The sequence below is a fragment of the Ornithorhynchus anatinus genome, chromosome 12, assembly GCF_004115215.2.
Source record: "Ornithorhynchus anatinus isolate Pmale09 chromosome 12, mOrnAna1.pri.v4, whole genome shotgun sequence".
In the NCBI taxonomy this organism is placed as follows: Eukaryota; Metazoa; Chordata; class Mammalia; order Monotremata; family Ornithorhynchidae; genus Ornithorhynchus; species Ornithorhynchus anatinus.
The window spans coordinates 26,720,773-26,740,638 of NC_041739.1; the positions used below are offsets into that span (position 1 = coordinate 26,720,773).

At 43.7% G+C, this 19,866-nt stretch overlaps 1 protein-coding gene across 5 annotated transcripts in view; it reads left to right on the forward strand.

The window, feature by feature from the left end:
• Nucleotides 1-19,866, forward strand: part of INPP4B (inositol polyphosphate-4-phosphatase type II B) — a 463,330-nt gene that overhangs the window by 177,547 nt on the left and 265,917 nt on the right. For all 5 annotated transcript variants that reach the window (XM_007668427.4, XM_039913682.1, XM_029076612.2 and 2 more), the window contains exon 6: nt 18,078-18,196. In XM_007668427.4, coding sequence (XP_007666617.2) covers nt 18,078-18,196 — 119 coding nt within the window. The remainder of the gene's footprint in view (nt 1-18,077; nt 18,197-19,866) is intronic.

The following is a 19,866-nucleotide window of genomic DNA, read 5'->3' on the forward strand; positions in this document are numbered from 1 at the left end:
GGGTTGGTGGGTAATGATGCTTGATGCTATATTCTTTAATAACAACCATCATCTATTTACATATCAAACACAAGACCTTGACCTAGTTTTGAACAACAAATTAGGAATTATACCACTTAACTCCAAGCCCCCTTTCCTCATCCAGAATGTAGCACATTTGATTCTCAGGTTCTAAGAACAAAACAATTCAGAATGAAGAGGACTAGTTGCACCTGAGAACTTGTACATGCTGTATGTGCTTGATGTGAGGGGTTTGTGTGTGTGTGTGTACCTATATATTTAGATATATAGATATATAAATTTTTATATCTGTATATTTTCATATATATAGATATATATCTTTAATTTTGGCATTAGCCTATATTTGTCATAGCCTATATAAAATAGTCTAGATGCACTTTGAAAGTACACATGCAAAATTCAGCAGTCTCTTGTGTGTAACGATTCCTCACTCTCAAACCGAGCTGCACTTCGAAGGGGAAGAAGAGAACTGAAACTTGGGAAGATTTTCACTTTGGGAATTTTATCAATGGAAATTTTTTATTGAGAACTTTTGAAGTAATCAAGCAATCATATTTATTGAATGCTTACTGTGTACAAAGCATTGTACTAAGGGCTTGTGTGAATACAATGTAATATAACAGACACATTTCCTGCCCACAGTTTACAATCTAGAGGAGGAGACAGATATTGATATAAATAAATAAATTATGGATATGTAATTAAGTGCTGTGGGGCTGAGAGGTGGAGGTGAATAAAGAGAAAAAATCACGGCAACACAGAAGGGAGTGTGATAAACAACTTCCAACAACCCAACTGATATAAAACCTATCAGCCATCTCTAGCACTTACGTACCAACTCATACTCATCCCCAGCACTTTAGGTATACAGGTTTATTCACATGTACATCTAAATATTTGTGGATTTCAAGGAGGAGGAAGTGGTTCATGGTGTCAAAGGCAGTTGAGAAGAGGAAGAATTTGAGAACCGAGAGGGAACGCCAGAAAACGGAGGAAGAGAAAGAATGAGGAGGGGGAATGACCACTAACCACAAGGAGAATGAGTGGGACCAAGCATATAGGATGGAGCCCTGCCTCAAGAAAAATGGATGAGCCTCGGTTATGAGACTTGGATGATTGGTGTGGTGCCCTCGGGACTCGGAGTGCAACAAATGGGTCAGTCATCTGTCAAACGAATTTACTGAATGCTTACTGTGTGCAGAGCACTATAGTAAGTGCTTGGGAGAGAACAAAATAACAGACACATTCCTTGCCTACAACAAGCTTAGAGTCTAGAAGTCTGCCAGCAGAGGTGCAGCCACATGTAAACAGCAACCAGTCTCTTGTGCACAAACCCCTATTATAGTCCTTCTGTCTGCAGTGTGGTGCTGATGACCTGTAGTGGATCGGGTGAGAGGGTTTGCTGGGGAGCTTTAAAAATACTGCCTTCTGGTAAGAGCAGGAGCAAAGCGAGAGGAGAGGGAAGAAGGGAACTTCCTTCAGCTGGGATTCCTGGGACTGGGTCAGATCCCCCCAGACTCACCCAACCACCCCATGCTTCACATCACGTCACACCCCTTCCCTTCCCGACACTCACCCTGCCATTCAGGGCTCGAAATTAGACGCCCCATGTAACAGCGGGCCTCACTTGTGGCATTTCTTACTGCCGAGCCAGCTGGTGGAGGTTAGAATGGGGGGGGAAGGCAGAGATCCATCTGGGACCCAGTTGAGGAGCTGGCAGTGACTCTGCAGCTCTCAGCCCTTTCTGAATAAGGCAGACTCCTGAATTAATTTTTAAGAGCCCACACGTAAAGCCCTTGAGCTCCTTTCTGTAACTACTGCCACCCCGGTCTTTTCACTGCAGAATTCCATATGCTGACTCACTGGGCCTATACAGCTAGCAAATCTTCCTTTTGAGGGATGGCATTTTCACTATTTTTTAAATAGCATATGTGCTCTTGTTGAAAAGAGCAGCAGAAAGCTGCCTCTTTAGCAAAAGGAATGTGAATTTGGAGCATTCCCAGAAGAAGCCAAATCATTATTGACTGTTGGGAAGTGCCCGCCCCATTTTGAGTTTACACACCACACATTTTGAGGTAGAGAATAAAAATCCCAAATGGGACTTGGTCAGGATGTTGGAGTACACTACGTGGGCTTTGATTGCTTTAGTGAATGAAGCTTCCCCACCAAGTTGCCTTAGGACTCATAAAAACTGCACAAAATCTTATTTTCTGAGGAGCTCTCGGAGTGAAGCAGAGGGAGCCTATAGGCCCCAGGTTAGAAATCTTCTGGTATTGACAATGGCAGTTTTGAACCAAATATGTTCTTTTCAGATGCAAATAGGCTGAATGCATCCAGCTGGCATCTCGCTGTTCGCTGTTCGTTCTGAGGCACAAAAATGTGGAATGTTTTCCCCCATCGTCCTGAGCTTTTGTTGCCAGGCCTGGGTAGCTTCTGTCCCTCCCAGCTCTTTAGTGATACTTAGAAGAAGGAGTTAGAGCAGCGTGTGTGGTTTGTTTCAGTCTGGATAATGTTCCAGCATTGAAATGGGAATTTAAGCGCCTTTCATTTCTCCCTGTTGGTGAACTCCTTCAACTTCAGTGAAAAAAGAAGGAAGAATGTATGTGGGTATACATTTATTTTAAGGAGTCATTTTTCAAGAATCATAATCTAGTCCTTTCACATCTCGAAAATTAATTTGTCTAAATAATGGATTAAAATAGTTGTTTTAATCCAGGGTTCAAATCTGAGAGGCAAAGTTTCTGAAGCAGAAGAAACTCTAAGGGTCCTCATGCAAGTAATTCCTCATCTAACCTTTCCTTGCCTATGTAACTTTGTCTATTTTTCTGTGTTTATGTGTTCATATGCTTAAAAAAAAAATCTTCAAATTGCTTTTCCATTAAGATTTCAGGATCCTCCTGAGCAGGCCTGGGTATATCTTGGAATCCGTGACTCTCCCTTTTGACAGTTGAGTCACTGGTCAGAAGGGTGGGATTCTTTAGAACACGTTGTTCAGCCCACTAAGTTCTCTTTTTATTTGCTGAATATGCTGGGAAGTATCTGTCCATGACATTAGACTCTTTGGTCACTCTGTCCTCCCTGAGTAGGGTGGCCACTGACTGCTTTTACAATTACCTGACCTGCCTTTGCCCACCCAGAAGTCATAAACATGGGTTTCCTGCATCTCGCAGGTTATGAGGTGTAATGGTGTCATGGGGAAACTTTTGTGGCTCTCTGCAGAATCTAGAAGGAACCTCAGATCCTCCAGCTCACTTTTCTCCCGAGCCAACGTGTACCCCTCCAGGTCCCTGCAAACGGAGGCACTGCTTTTGAGCTGTGGGACTTGATGGTAGTTTCTGAGGCAGAGGGAGGCTGGGCATGGAACATAATCATACTGGGCACGAAGGTGTCAATACTGGACAGAGGACAGACCAGCTAAAAATAGAACTGAACAGTATGAAACCTGATTCGTGCCTCACCTATTCCAGTGAATCTGACCCTGTGGCTTTGTCAGGAGAGAAGCAGCATGGTCTAGTGGATAGAGCACAAGGCCTGAGAGTCAGTAGCACCTGGCTTCTTATCCCGACTCCCCCACCTGTCTGCTCTCTGACTTTGAGCAAATCATTTAACTTCTTCAGGTCTGTTACCTCATCTGTAAAATGGGATTAAGACTGTGAACCCCATATGTGGACATGGACTGTGTCTAACCTGATCGTCTTGTATCTATCCCAGTACTTGATATATGTGCCTGGCACATAGCGCATAATATGTAAATAAAAACTGACCCAACTACCTGAAATTTTGGGGTCTCCCCAAACTCCAGTATGGCCTCCAAACTTTAAATACAAAGAGGTGTTCAGCTGAACTGGGCATGTGTAACAAGCTAGGGGAGGAGAATGGCGGGAAGGAGGAGACAGAGATGGCCACGACCAATCTCTGGCTAGCCCTGGTGCCCTTAAACTGAGGGTTGTGCAAGCTCTGGCCCTGTGGATCAGGCAGCTCCCACCTAGTGGCAATCCTGGTGGGGCTTTTAGCCCAGAATGGGTGAATTCACTCCGGGGCATTGCCATGTGGCCATCATTGCACCCTGTGCAGAACTCGTGTGCCCTAGTGAGGACCAGCATTGTCTAGTGGATAGAACATAGGCCTGGGAGTCAGAAGGACCTGGGTTCTAATCCTGGATCTGCCACTTGTCTTCTGTGTGACCTTGGGCAAGTCACTTAACTTCCCTGTGGGTCAGTTACCTCGTCTGTAAAATGGGGATTGCGACTGTGAGCCCCCTGTGGGACGTGGACTGTGTACTACCTGATTACCTTGTATCTACCCCACGACTTATAACAGGGCCTGGCAAATAGTAAGTTCTTAGCAAATAAAATAAAAAAAAAACAAAAACACAAAAAACTCATTGGGGGTTGGGCCCGAGTACTCTGGCCTCACCCAGGCCACTTTTCCACTTGGGGTTTCCAGGTGCAAATGTTGGGGAAGATGCATCTCTAGGTTTTTTAAAGATATTTTTTCAGCTCTATGTTTTACAGCTAAAGCAACAAATGTCCACTTTCCATGTCCAGGTTCTCTAGGAGGATTTTTGCCCATTGTTCCTATTTATGGATTGTTTGGTGACTATGGACACATGCTAGTATAAAACATTTGTTCATTGGGATCACCCATACATCCAGTCTGGAGGACAAAAGCACAGTTCTGTTTCTCATCTGAGGAGCTGCACAAACTTTAAGAAATTTGTTAATTTCGGAGGGGCAAACTTTTAGTTTTAGTTGAGACATTCCTGACCTCTTCAATTGCAAAGCCCTTATAAATATATGCAAATGTTCACATTAGCGACCCCAAGCATCAAAGCACAGAGAAGTCCAGATGCTAAAGTGGCAGATTGGGACAGAGGAATGGAATGAAAGAAAGGGAAAGACTTCCGAATGAGAGAGGTTGACAGTGATGGGGTAAAGGGAATAGAAAAAAAAGCTAAAGTGAAATAGGGAGAAATGGGAGGGGCTACAAATTTGAAGAATTAGAAATATCCTTTAATTTACTTGGAGACAGCGATGAGTATGAAATGAATATATGAACAATTTCCATCCTCCAGTTCATCTGTGAAATGGAGCCTGATTTTTTTAAATATCTATCATTCTCTAGGTGTTCAAAAGTAAATGAGTTGAAAAGAATTCCTAGGTACCTCTGAAATTCATCAGCTGGGTTGTCATTAGTTATGTAAAGAGTATTTGAGTTGTGTCACACCAAAGCAATTTAATTATCCTAAAATGTACGTGGTGTGTCAAAAACAGGATACTGTGGACCTTGTCACTCATTCAGGCAGGTTGAATTGTAAGCTTTATGAAAGTGTGTGTTTGCAGAGATGTGTTTGGCAGGAAACTAAGTCAAAGGCAGTCTGTGATGGCTTAAATTTCTCAAGAGCAGAGAGCACAGAGAAGGGAGGAGGAAGCTATTTCTGTGGTGTGCTGTACCACCAATTTAATTACCAAACAAAGTGATCAAGCCTCTACAAAGGTGTATTTATTTTAGGATTCAATCTAATTGACTTCATATAAATGAAGTCACAGGTTTTGAGTAACTGAATGAAACCAAGAACTGAGCCTAAGTAGGTATGAACCTACACTGTATTCAGAATTACCCTTTCTGTTGATTACTGGCATCTAATCTTCTTGAGTGCAGGACAAGAGGAGTGATTGGTTTTATTAAAAAGCATTTTGGAGCATTTATTCCTGTTGGAGGTTTGGGAAGCCTGTCAGGAGGTTAAAAATCTGAGGGGTAGTTGGCAAAAAATATTACAGCTTTAGCAGGAAGATTTGTAGCTGCAGCTTGGTGTTACCCCAGCCCCCTAGCAGATGAAAAGATCTTGAAAGGGCAGAACAAGAAAGTGGGTGTTGAAGTTCTAAAGCAATAAGTATGAGACCAGTTATCTGTTCCAGGAAACCACCCTCATCCTGCCTCTGATCACCCTGACCCCCTGACCCTCTCTTTTATGGCTTGGGTCTGCCGAGCACTTAAAGTATTCAGCAAGTATGTTTTCTTCAGAGGGAGGGGTGTGTCTGCTGCAAAGAAAGACTCTTTGCCGGATGTTCCTAACTGTGGCGTAAAGCAGACAGAGAAAGAAACATTTTCTGCAAGGCACAGTCCTCTTCTCTTCAGTCTTGTATTTCCTCCTGCCTCCGATGTCCTGTTGACCCCCTCAAAATTCAACATATCCAAAACAGAACTTCTCATCTTCCCACCCAAACCCTTTCCTCCCCCTGACTTTCCCGTCACTGTAGAGAGCACCACCACCCTCTCCGAACTCACAACCTTGGCATTATTCTTGACTCATCTGTCATTCAACTCACATATTCAATCTGTCACCAAATCCTGTGATTCTGCCTTCACAACATCACTAAAATCTGCCATTTCCTCTCTATCCAAACTGCTAATACACTGATTGAAGCACTTATCCTATCCCGCTTTGACTACTGCATCAGCCTCCTTGATGAACTCCCTACCTTCTGTCTCTCTTCTGTCATACTTAACTCTGATGCCCAGATCATTTGAAAAAACAAAAAAACAGAAACTCCTTATGGATTATCCATATGGACCAGTGAAATTCAATTTTCCTTTTAAAACAAAGTTTTGCATTTAGAGTACCAATCCTGTGATATAGAACAATATAGCCAGAAAAGCGTGTTTCAGGGTGAGCAGTAGAAATTCACTGACAGTTCATTTCTACCTTGGATTCTGCTCTCTGATAGAAGTCAGCAGCGATCGTTATTCTCCCTGCCCCATTGGAGTGAAACATATGGCATTCCTTTCTGAGTTGATGTAGTTTGGCCTAACTGGGAAGGCAGTCCGTTTTAAGAGGATGAAATGAGACAAAAGTGTTAGGATCTTTTAAAACCTCCATTAATGTCTGCAGTGCTTATTGAAAATCATCATCATCTTCATCAACAGTAATGATTTATTGAGCATACTACATTGTCCATTACACTGCATTAGGCATTAGGAAATTGCAGTGAAATTATATAAGGCGCTCGCATTCTAAAGGAGGCGAGGAGGATGGGAAGCGACAAGTTGTAGAGAAAAGTTCAGTTCCAAAAAGCAGTGATGAAACTACAACCCTGAGAGACCCTATCATACCAAAATGTCAGAAAATATCAAAGGCAGCTTCTTGTGGGCTGGGTCACCTTTCAACAAGAAAGAAAGCTAGGAGGGTTGGATGGGCTTGGGCCTCCGGGATAGTGAGTTGCCCTGGGCCACTCATTTTCACACCAATACACAGAGGTATAAAGAGTATCTTTAGAGTCTTTGGGGTAACTTCCATGCTGAATACCCCCTCACCCTGTGGACATGACAGCTGCTGCCTATGAATACAACCAGAGGTGTTGAATCACCACCCTGCCAGACATGTGAAACCTGTTTGGAACCCTTCTAACCTGGAAAAGAAGTGGGGTTCTGGACTGGTGGACCATCGGTTAGCATGAGCATGCTGATGTCAGCATCTCTAAAGTGGAGGGAGGTATTTATTGAGCACTTACTGTGTGCAGAGCACTGTCCTAAGTGCTTGGAAAGTGTAGTAGAGGGCCTCTGTCAGCCTTGTGAAATCTCTGCTGTCTTTTGTCTTGGTGCCTGAAGTCGTTTGCCCTGGGCAGATTCAGGCCTCATCTGGACTTTTGCAAAGGAAATTTGTTTCAGAATTTTTCATGCCTGCCTTTTGTTGAAATTGTCATTACTTTTATTTCCCTAGGCCAGATTTAGGGTGGCATGGCTTGGTAGAAAGAGTATGGACTGGAGTCAGGAACCCCCAGGTGGAGTCCTGGTTCTGCCACTGGCCAACAGTATGACCTTAATCTTCCTGAGCCTCAGTTTCCTTAACTGCAAAATGGGGACAAGATAGATTCTAATCCCCATGTGGGACAGAAACTTTGTTCTATCTCATAACTTTGTATCTTTTCCAGTACATTGTGATAATATGAATGATGATTGTGGTATTTAAGGGCTTACTATGTGCCAAGCATGGTACTAAGCACTGGGGTAGATACTGGATCACCAGGTCCTACATGGGGCTCACAATCCCAAGAGGAGGGAGAAAGGGTATTGAATCCTCAATTTGCAGATGATTTAAATGAGGAGGAGAGAAGTTAAGTGGTTTGCCCAAGGTCACCCAACAGACATGTGGCAGAGCCGGGATTATGACCCAGGTCCTCTGACTCCCGGGCCTGGGCTCCTTCCAATAGACTATGCAGCTTCCCTTACTTGTATAGAATGTGCATTTAATGAACGCTATGATTATTAGCATCATCATCACCATTATATGGTCTGATGTGGGAAGAAAAGTGAGTCAGTAGCCAAGTCTGTAAGGCACAAACCTAAGTTTGGAAAAGATTTTGCCTGAATGAAATTTTTCTTGTTAGGCAACTGAAGTTAGGGGGGACTTACTACAGGACCTTATAGTCACAGCTCAGCTTGGGAAGCGTAAAAGCTATTAGGATGGGACCATGCGAGCAAGTCTTTTGTAGACAACATGCTATCCTTGTGCATTTACCCCTCCATTGAGTCTGGATTGCCCCACTGACAACTTAAACCCTAGGTATGGCGGCTCCGGATGGCTCCAAGATACTCCTTCCTCTCTTCCGCTCTCCCTTCCCCCTCTGGCCCTCCCCTCTTCCCCATCAGAAGTGCCTGGACTGTGGGAACTGCTCCCACCAACAGAACTGCAGTCGGTCTAGGATGTAAGGCTGCAGGGTGGAAAAGGTGGGTGGGCTGGCATTAAGGATTTGGGGGTCGGCTCTGAAGGGGGTTCAGCATTGGTCGGTCAGTCTTTGTGCTTGGGTTTACCCCAGGATGATTCAAGTCTTTTTCATTTATGGTTTTGGTTAAGTGCTTACTATGTGCCAGACACTGAACTAAGCTCTGGGGGAGATACAAGCTAATCAGGTTAGGTACAGTCCATGTCCCACGTGGGGCTTACAGTATTGATCCCCATTTTACAGATGAGGTAACTGAGGCCCAGGGAAGTTAAGTGAGTCGCTCAAGGTCACACAGACAAGTGGTGGAGCTGGGATTAGAACCCAGGTCCTTCTGACTCCCAGGCCCATACTCTATCCACTAGGCATAGTGAGAGAAGCAGCGTGGCTAGAGAAGCAGCGTAGCTCAGTGGAAAGAGCCCGGGCTTGAGAGTCAGAGGTCATGGGTTCGAATCCTGGCTCTGCCACTCGTCAGCTGTGTGACTGTGGGCAAGTCACAACTTCTCTGGGCCTCAGTTACCTCATCTGTAAAATGGGGATTAACTGTAAGCCTCACGTGGGACAACCTGATTACCCTGTATGCACCCCAGCGCTTAGAACAGTGCTCTGCACATAGTAAGCGCTTAACAAATACCAACATAATTATTATAATTAGGCATCAGTGCTTCTCAAAAAAGATAAGGTCAAAAAGGGAAACCTCCATGATCACATTTCTCTCCTAATATATTCCTCCATATGAAAAACAAACCAGTCTGAGACCTGTAATAATTTCCTCCTGTTCAGGGAGGGAGAATAGGGTGTAGAATTACAGAAACAGCTTGGTAGGACAGCCTAACCATTGACTTCTGGGAAATTGCAGTTTTCATACCACCCCCGAATGCTGCAATTAGAGCCGGCATGGTTTGTGTCAAGCAAATGTTTAACAGACCCATGAGCTAAGAGACAGGGCTTCCAAGAATAGCGGGCCTGCAGATAAGTCGTACTACCACCAGGACAGACTCCTCACACCCATACTCTGTGTGGAAAGAGGTCTTGACTTTTCCACAACAGTCACCCACGCCATTGCCTATGTCACCCTGTAAGCCAGCAAAACCAGAGGTTGGAGGGGATCATAGTATGAATTGGAAGGCAAGATGCCATGAACTGGATAAAATTAAACCTGAATCTAAATTAAGAACATGATCGGAAGGAAAAAGAATATTAAATCGAGACAACCTGCTTTCCACTTGTTGGAAAAGATCCGTCTTTATTGGTTCTTCATCGTCATCATTATCAAGGGTGTTTTAATACAAGCACAGTAAGCACTTAATAGTGTTTCAGAGAGTAACATGCAACAGAGTTGTTAGACACATTCCTTGCCCACAACGAGCTAAGGTCTAGAGGGGGAGCAGACATTAAATAAATAATTTATAGTTTATAATTTATAGAAATGTGCATAAGTGTTGTGGGGCTGAGGGTGGGATGTCTGAAATGCCCAGAGTTCTTTTCAAGAACATGGAAATTACAGGAGGGAGAGAGAGCCAGAGAAAAGAGTTTCTAGTCGGGGAAGGCCTCTTGAAAGAAATATGATCTCAGTAAGGCTTTGAAGGTGAGGAGAGTGGTAGTCTGGCATATGTAGAGGGGGAGGGAGTTGCAGGCCAGAGACAGGATGTGAGAAAGGGGTCGGTGGTAAAATAGATGAGTTAGACGAGCCTTCATGCAGGCTTTTTACCGATCAGCCTGATTTCCCTCTTCTGTGGTGGTAGGGAGTGAGACTCTGTCCCTCTCACACTTCTCTGTGCTCCTCTGCAGGACCGGCACCTGAGCCTGTCGGCCTGCTTAGTGCGGCTATCCCAGTAGAGGATCAGGATGAACACCGTGGAAGGCAATGTAGCCTAGTAGAAAGAGCAGGGGACTAGCAGTCAGGTGACCAGATTCAAGTCCCAAATCTTGCGCTGGCTTTTTGTGTGACTTTGAGCAAGGCATTTAACCTCTCGTTTCCTCATTTGTAAACTAATCACAATACTACTAATACTAATAGGGACATGGGGGACTTATAGTAGTAGTAGTAGAAATAGTAGTATTTAAGCTCTTACTATGTGCCAAGCATTGTACCAAGCACTGGGGTAGATAAAAGACACCGTCCTTGGCCCATATGGGGCTCACAGTCTAAGTATCTGGGAGAACAGGTACTGAATCCCCATTTTACTGAAGAAAATCAAGGCAGAGGGAAGTTAAGTGGCTTGCTAACTTTAACTGAGCTAGGAATGGAGTCCTCTAACTCCCAGGCCCCTGGTCATTCCACTTAGCCAGGCTAGTCACTAGACGAGGATAAATCTGAACCCCGGGTGGGACTAGGACTGTGTTCAATCTGAGTCCAATCTACTCAAGCACTTAGCACAAAGTAAAGCACTTAATGTATGCCATAGTAATAAGAAAAAGTAAAGAAACTCACTGAGGTGATTGATTATGGGTCTTGAAATTGAATCTAAGAAAAGTCTGAAGGAAGTAGGATTTTCTGAGGCATGGCGTTCATAGCAATTATAGGAAGATCTTTAACCTTGAAGAAGGGTCGATCCCAATTGGGGCTGGAGAAAGCTGGGATTAACAAGCATTGAGAAGGAGCGTGGCTCAGTGGAAAGAGCCCGGGTTTGGGAGTCGGAGGTCATAGGTTCGAATCCCGGATCTGCCACTTGTCAGCTGTGTGATTGTGGGCAAGTCGCTTCACTTCTTGATGCCTCAGTTCCCTCATCTGTAAAATGGGGATTAAGACTGTGAGCCTCACGTGGGATAACCTGATTACCCTGTATCTACCCCAGATTTTAGAACAGTGCTCTGCACATAGTAAGCACTTAATAAATGCCAACATCGTCAACATTCCCCAGCCCCAACCAGGACCAACTGTTCTCCAACTTTTCTGAGGTGAGAACAAGAGGGAATAGACTTCAGCAAGAGGGGTTTTGGTTCCAAGCTACAAGTCCTGACTGTAAAATTGAGAAAATTGGACTAGGAACGTGGAGGTCAGTTTTTGGTTCTTCCTTCCTCATGTCTGATGGGGACCAGGTGAGGCACTATCTGCCCTGAAGGCTAGTAGTCGTCTTTGCTGTCCCCAGCTAGGACCCTTTCTGATCCTGGGTTCTGGAAACTGGTGAGAAGGAAAGGGCTGCAGCAGGAGAGCTTATTAGTGGCAGCCTGTGAGTTAGAGCCTGGGCTGAGGTGCAAGAGGGCAGGTGAAAGGGGGCTTGGGACTGAGTAGGAAATAAGCTTTGAATTGTTGTCAGAAAAACACACTCTAGGCTCTTTTCAGCTGTATTTGGAAGCTATTGTTTTCTGGACTGTTCACTCGTGGGGTGAGTGCAGTTTGGGATGTGAGGATGGAAGCTCAGTCCCTAAAGTCTGGATGCCCATCACCCCCACATAGCTGACCCCTCTGTTGAGCAATAGTTACTACTGCTCCTCATCCTCAAGATTATAACGTCTGAGCCCCCTCTGAAGGGTTTGTCCCCACTAGCCCAGCTCATAAAGGGGCTCCTAGCCTGTATGTATGAATGGTGCCATTTCCTCAGATGCAGGCAGCTTGAGGGAACCATGTTCCCCTACCAGGGATGAGTCTATGTAGCCCTCACACTAAGGAAATTTATCTTTGGCTCTGGCCAAAATCTCTCTTGGTGATAAAATTAAGGAAAGTGAAAATTAGGCCAAAACAAGTATTTTTTTTTGAAAGTGTGATTGGGTAGGTATAAGAGTAGAAAAATTAAAGCCAGAAAGGAGATGAAATATTAAAGGTAACTAAAATAAAAACAAAGAAAAGAAAAATTTATAGATTAGACAATAGGGGAAGACCAGTGAATATGTCACCTCTCCTCCTCCTTCCCCATTCTTCTCTCCATAAGCTTGAAGAAAAGGTTGACAACCCCAAAAGACAGAGTCTTTTAATGTTCAACAGGGAGAGGGACAAAGCAAGACATTTTGGGAAGAAAAATAAGATATAGGAATGCAGAATGGGGAAAACTAGCTAGGCGTAAACACAGCAGGAAAAAACCTGAGGGTCACAGTTGACTCAAAGAATCAGCAATAAAATGCGGCAACACGGTACTGTAATTTTGAACAAGACAATAACGTGAGAGTCAGTAAGTAATTTTTTCTGGATTAGTCACCCTCTTATTAAAGTATTATGTTCAGTTTTGATCACTACACTTTATAACAAATGCAGGAAAACTGGAGAGGAGCCAAAGAAGACAGCAAATATGTGATCAAAGGATTGGAAAATAGATCTTTGCTGGAAAGATTAAAAAATTGGAGATATCGCTCCAAGGGAAGAGAAGAGTGATTGGTGTCTTAATAATCGTCTCCAATTATGTGAAGGGTTGTTGTGGGAGAGAGACTGACCAAGTGTCCCTTGAATATAAACAAGAGAAATTAGCGTACATTAAAACAGGAGAAATTTTGTTTTCATATGAAGAACTTTCTCTCTGACCTCCCTTCCTCCTCTCTCGCCCCGCTCCGGTCTATTCTTCACTCCGCTGCCCGGCTCATCTTCCTGCAGAAACGATCTGGGCATGTCACTCCCCTTCTTAAACAACTCCAGTGGTTGCCTATCGGCCTCCGCTCCAAACAAAAACTCCTCACTCTAGGCTTCAAGGCTCTCCATCACCTTGCCCCTTCCTACCTCTCCTCCCTTCTCTCTTTCTACCGCCCACCCCGCACGCTCCGCTCCTCTGCCGCCCACCTCCTCGCCATCCCTCGGTCTCGCCTATCCCGCCGTCGACCCCTGGGTCACGTCCTCCCGCGGTCCTGGAACGCCCTCCCTCCTCACCTCCGCCAAACTGATTCTCTTTCCCTCTTCAAAACCTTACTTAAAAATCACCTCCTCCAAGAGGCCTTCCCAGACTGAGCTCCTCTTCCCCCTCTACTCCCTCTGCCATCCCCCCTTTACCTCTCCGCAGCTAAAGCCTAATTTTCCCCTTTTCCCTCTGCTCCTCCACCTCTCCCTTCCCATCCCCACAGCACTGTACTCGTCCGCTCAACTGTATATATTTTCGTTACCCTATTTATTTTGTTAATGAATTGTACATCGCCTTGATTCTATTTAGTTGCCATTGTTTTTATGAGATGTTCTTCCCCTTGACGCTGTTTAGTGCCATTGTTCTTGTCTGTCCGTCTCCCCCGATTAGACTGTAAGCCCGTCAAACGGCAGGGACTGTCTCTATCTGTTGCCGACTTGTTCATCCCAAGCGCTTAGTACAGTGCTCTGCACATAGTAAGCGCTCAATAAATACTATTGAATGAAAGAACTTCTTGGCACAATAAAATAGGCCAACAAAAGAGATAGTGGGAAGTAAAAAAAAAAACAAAAAAAAAAACCAGCAGACTTGACTTTGACCTGGAAAATTGTCTTTCACCTATTTAGAGATAAATGCCTAGGTCAGTTTTTCTCTCAAGGCCACCATGCTCCCTGTCTCAGAAACCCGCAACCTTGGTGTCAACCTTGACCCTTTGCCATCGTTCAACTCTTATGCTCGATCTCCCACCAAATCCTGCTGTTTTTTCCTGCGCAGCATCTCCCAGATCTACCCCTTCCTTTCTACCCAAACTGCTCCCACCCTGCTAGAAGCTTTTGTCTTGCCAAGGCTAGGTTATTGTTTAGCCTCTTGCTGATGTCCCTATTTCCATCCTCTCCCCACTCCAGTTCAAACTACATCCTGCTGCACAGATCATCTTCCCGAAATATCGCTCGGTCCACATCTCTCCTCTTTTCAAAATCCTTCACTGGCTCCCTGAGTACTAATAATTGTGGTATTCATACTGTGTGCTAGCACTGTACTAAGCAGTGGGGTCAATACAAGATAATTAGGTGAGGCACGTCCCTGTCCAAAATGGGGTTCCCAATCTAAATAGGAGGGCAAACGTATTGAATCTCCATTTGACAAATGAGAAAGATACATAGAAGTGAGGTGACTTGCCCAAGGTCACACAGCAGGAAAGTGACGAAACCAGGATTAGAGGAAAATGGCAAAGTCAGGATTAGCACCCAAGTCCTCAGATTGTACAGCAAACCAGGACTCTCTACTATTTGGACCCAACTTATCTACCCGTTCTCTTCACCTTCTATTCCTCAACTCATTGTTTGCACCCCTCGAGTAAACCTTGTAGCTGTAGCTCACTCCTGACTCTTCCATCTCTGAACCCTCATTCATGTTATTCTCCCAGCTTGAAACTCCCTCACTCTCCACATCAGGCCACAACTCTCTCCAAATGTGTATTCCTCCTAAAATTCCACCTTCTCCAACAAGATTTTCCCTGATTGATATTCCATCACCCTGAGCCAAATAATCCCTCCAGCCATCCCTAACACTATTTACACTCTCCCTAGCATCTGTTTATATCTCTGCTCAATTTACTTATTTTGATAGTTTTACATTTGTCTCTTCTAGCAGAGAAGTGGTGTGGCCTAGTGGAAAGAGCATGGGCCTAGGAGTCAGAGGACCCAGGTTCTAATCCTGACTTAGCGCTTTTCTGCTATGTAACCATGGGCAAGTCATTTCACTTCTCTGTGATTCAGTTTCACCATCTGTAAAATGAGGATTAAATATCTCTTCTTCCTAATCCTTTGAGAGGAAACCCCATGTGGAACAGGGACTATGGTTAACCTGATTATCTTATATCTACCCTACCTCTTAGTACAATGCTTGGCACATAATAAGAGCTTCATAAATACCACAGGTATTGTTATTATTCTTAGAGTGTAAAATTGATCTGGGCAGAGAATGGGTCCTCCCAAGCACCTAGTATAGTGCACCACACACCAAGTGAATGTTCAATAAGTGCTTTTAACTATCAGTAAATCAATTGTATATATGGAGGACTTCGTTTGCAGATCACTGTACTAAGTGCTTGGGAAAGTACAATATAGTAGAGTTGGTAGACATGATCCCTGACCATAAAGAGCTTTACAGTCTAAATTATAGGGACTGGCAAAGCATAAGGATATGCACGTGGATGTTGTGGGGCTGGCTGGAAGTGGAGTGAGTGCTTAATGGAAACAGCTTAAGTGCACAGGTCATGCAGAAGGGAGGGTGAGTTGGGAAAATGGGGGTTTAGTCTGGCAAAGCATTTTGGAAGAGATGTGATTTTAGGTGGGGAGAGTGGTGGTCTGACAGATATGAAGTGGGAGGAGGTTCCAGGACAGAGGGAGGACTTAGGCAAGGAGTCAGTGGTGAAAAAGGCAGGATTGTGGTATAATGAGTTGGTTAACATTAGAAGAGCCAAGTGTGTGGGTTGGATTGTATTGGGAGATCAGTGAGGGGAGTTAGTAGGGGGAGAACTGACTGAGTGCTTTAAAATCCAAAGTAAGGAATTTGTGTTTTTTTTTCCAGAGGTGGATAGGGAACCAATGGAGGTTTTTGAGAAGTGGGGAGATGTAGATTTAAATGCTTTTAAGAAAAGTGATCCGCACAACAGAGTAAAGTATTTACCTGAGAGGGGAGAAACAGGAGGCAGAGAGGTCAGTGAAGAAGGTGATGCTGTAGTCAAGTCAGGATATGATAAGTGTTTGGATAGACAGGAAAGGGTGGATTCTTACAGAAGTTGTGAAAGTAGACCCAACAGTATTTAGTGATAGACTGAATATGAGAGTTGAATGAAAGAGTTGAATTGAGAATAATGCCAGGTTTTTGGACCTGTGACCCTGGGAGGATGGTGGAGGATTGGAAAGTCTGGGAAGGGTAACTACTACTAATCAATAAATCAGTTGTATTGAGTGAAAGCTAATAATATGCAGAGCAGTTTTCTAAAGTCCTAGGATGATACAATAAAGAGAAGAGACAAAACTATCCATGCCCCCAAGGATCTTATGATCTAACAGAGAAGAGACACAATCATTTTCAGAAGCATAATTTTGAGAAGCAGCATGGGCAGGTGGATAGAATACGGGCCTGAAAGTCAGAAAGACCTAAATTCTAATCTCAGCTCTGCCACTTGGCTGCTGTGTGACCTTGGGCAAGTCACTTCACTTCTCTATGCCTCAGTTACCTCATCTGTAAAATGGGGATTATGACTATGAGGCCCATCCGGGACAGGGAATGGGTCCAATCTGCAAAACCTATATCTATCCCAATGCTTAGTACAGTGTCTGGCACACCGTAAATGTTTAAATACCGTTTGAAAAGAAAAAAGAAGCTATGCTTATATATATCCAACTCAGGATTTTATGACTCCATCGATGCACACATCCATCTCTAGCTTGTAAGCTCGCTGTGGGCTAGGAAGAATGTCTGCCAACTCCACTGTATTGTACTCTCCCAAGTGCTTAGTGCAGTGCTCTGCACATAATAACTGCCCAATTCAATCGATGATAGAAGCAGTATTAAAAAGGCCCTTCCTCCTGCATGTGGGTAGCCACCATCCCGTTTCTTTTGAATGAGGCTGGAAGCTTGTAGCATCCTGTACCTCGCTGGGTCCTCTGAACAGTGGCTGCGCAGCAGTTTTGGTTCATTCCTACCTTGTTCCGCAGTGAGATTAGCCCTGGCTAGCTGGCTAGCACACAACTTCTCAAATTTTGGGCCAGAGAACCCTTCCCAATTAGCGAGGAACTGACCGCTGAGGTCCCAGAAGTGCCGTGGCCACGCCTCCTTTGCTGACTGCTCTGCTCTTGGGAGAGGAGAAGCGTCAGAATCCAGCGCGTTTTATCCAAGGGCAGTCCAGTTTCCACAGGACCCTCGACCCGCCAGAAAAAAAGCCATTACCAATTGAAACCTGATTCCCTTCCTCCTTATGCAGGAAAATGAGAATTTTAATAAGGGGATGGTTTTACAAGCGTGCAGTTACTCTCTCCATTTATAGATGTCGGTCAGGAGCAAAAGGTATCATTTGCACTGTCTGCCATTCAAGAAAGGTTCTCTTCATATTATCAAGCAATCAGTAAAGTCATGCCAGGGCAGCTCACTAATGCAACTTGAGAATTTCTCTGACACAACCAGAAGTTTTTAAAGTTTACCAAACAAAAAGCCGACCAAGCGAGGGTGAAGGATAGGCTTCGCGGTTAATTAAGCTGAAAGTTGAAGTAGAAGCTGTGAAGTTAACCAAGCTGGGAGCATGTGTGTGTTCACACAGACAAGCTGTTGAGCCTCTGGCAGGCAAGACTTGCATGAGCTGCAAATGTGGTTAGTGGAAATGAGATCTCAGTTGAGCTCTGCAGCATGTGACTTCCTATTTCTATAAGGTACTTCCAAAGGACTTCCTCTGTAAAGTCGGCTCCTGTCTCTGGAGATTTCATTCAGAGTTGGAGTTTAGTCCGTTTCGTTCTGTAGACCGACCATGCCTATCTTTTTTTCTTGCTTTTTCCTGTGACATTTCCAGCATGTAAAGATCTTGTAGCCGGGGCCCGTGATCGGAAGTTGAACACGTTGGTGCAGATCTCAGTGATTCATCCAGCAGAACAGAGTTTGACGAGATATTCAAGCACTGAAATTGTGGAGGTGAGCATTCTGTTGTTACACTCTGGTCAGTCCTGGTTTTTCTCTCTCTCCTCAGGATTTGTGTTAGCAGCTGAAACAAATAGGTGCATGATTTTTAGCATTGTGAGGGATCTGCATCGTCAGGATAGCATACATAATATTATGGCATTCTTGGCAAGTAACCAGATTAAGAAATTGGAGATAAACTGGCCTTTTTATGAAATGCCTGCTTTTGGAACCAGATACATAAGGAAAAATTTGCTCCTTTGAAACACATAAAAAGAGGGTTGACTTTTCCCCTGGAGGCGTAAAAAAACATGGACTTGATTGGAAATTGAGCAGAGACTCATTTTTACCAAGCTAGGAAATCTTCCTTAGCAATCACTGAGCTTATTCTGTGCTTTCTAACCCTTTCACCATTCACTCTATCCTATAGAATTTGACTTTATTTGCAGCTTGAAAAATAGAGCGCATTCTTCAAAAAGAACAGTATGTATGGCTTTGAGGCATCATTTTGTATTTTGTAGGAAAAGTTACACCACAATTACTTATGATTTTTGGTTCTTCCTCTGTAATTTTAGTTTTAAGCCACAGAGAGTTCATTTATTGTGCCTTTTCTGTGCCCCAAACTCTGTTGGAAGGAACTTTTTGTTATTTTTTTATTGTGTGACCCCCACTGAGGAAAGGAACCCTTTGATTTTGTTTTGTCTTGTTAGCCGGAGGATATCTTACAACATGAACAGACAAGAGTTTTCTATCATCTGGGGTTAAAGAAAATGTGCTTCTCACTCCTTGATGTATGCTTATTTCCACTGAACTGTTTAATACAGTTGTCATGATTTGAGACAAAAGCCTTCCTGTGAGAACAGAACTCAGCAACCTTGCTTGAGACTAGTGAGGCTCACTACAGCCTGCCTGGCTTGATGCAATAGAGGCAAGAAATGATTTAGTCAGAAATACATTGTTTTTCTTTAATGGGGAAGTCCCAAATCTCCCCAGGGCAAACTGCCTTTTTGAGTCTCTTATCCCAAGGTTTTGCACCTTTACTATAAATGTATTTTCCTTTGTAACCTTTCAGAACTCTCTAAAACTGATTTTTTAAAAATAAAAACAAACCCAAATATACTCTTCAAAATACATGAGACATATTATTGAACATTACAGCATTATTATGTTTCGAGCCATGTTGTCATCCTCTCTGCTCCCTAAAATTGTTGTATGTAACAAGAAAGCCACTGGTTTGCAGAACTCTATCAAACCTCCCTTTGGAATTTAGTTTTAAAAAATCATAATTTAATATCGTGTCAGCATCCTAAAATGAGTTCCAGGGCACTGAAATATTTTGTGCTGTATAGTCTGAGCTAGCATTTAATAGCAGAAAATCTATCATATTTAGAGTTTCTTTTATTACTTTTCAACACAGACTGGGCAAAAAATGGAGCTGTACAGGCACAAAGAAATGGACAGCCAAGTGTGGCTTTCACAAATGAATTGTTCATTTAAAAAATTAATAATGTCCAGCAGGAAACTGGATCACTGAGTTAAAAGCACTGTGGGCTTTAAGACTTTTTTTTTAATATTATCAGTCCAAATCTCTGGTTGTTTATAAGAATCACAGCTTGTGTCCACTTAGACAGACACAGAGTATGATGACAGCTGGCCCAAAGGAAGAGTTCTCATAAACTGCTGTA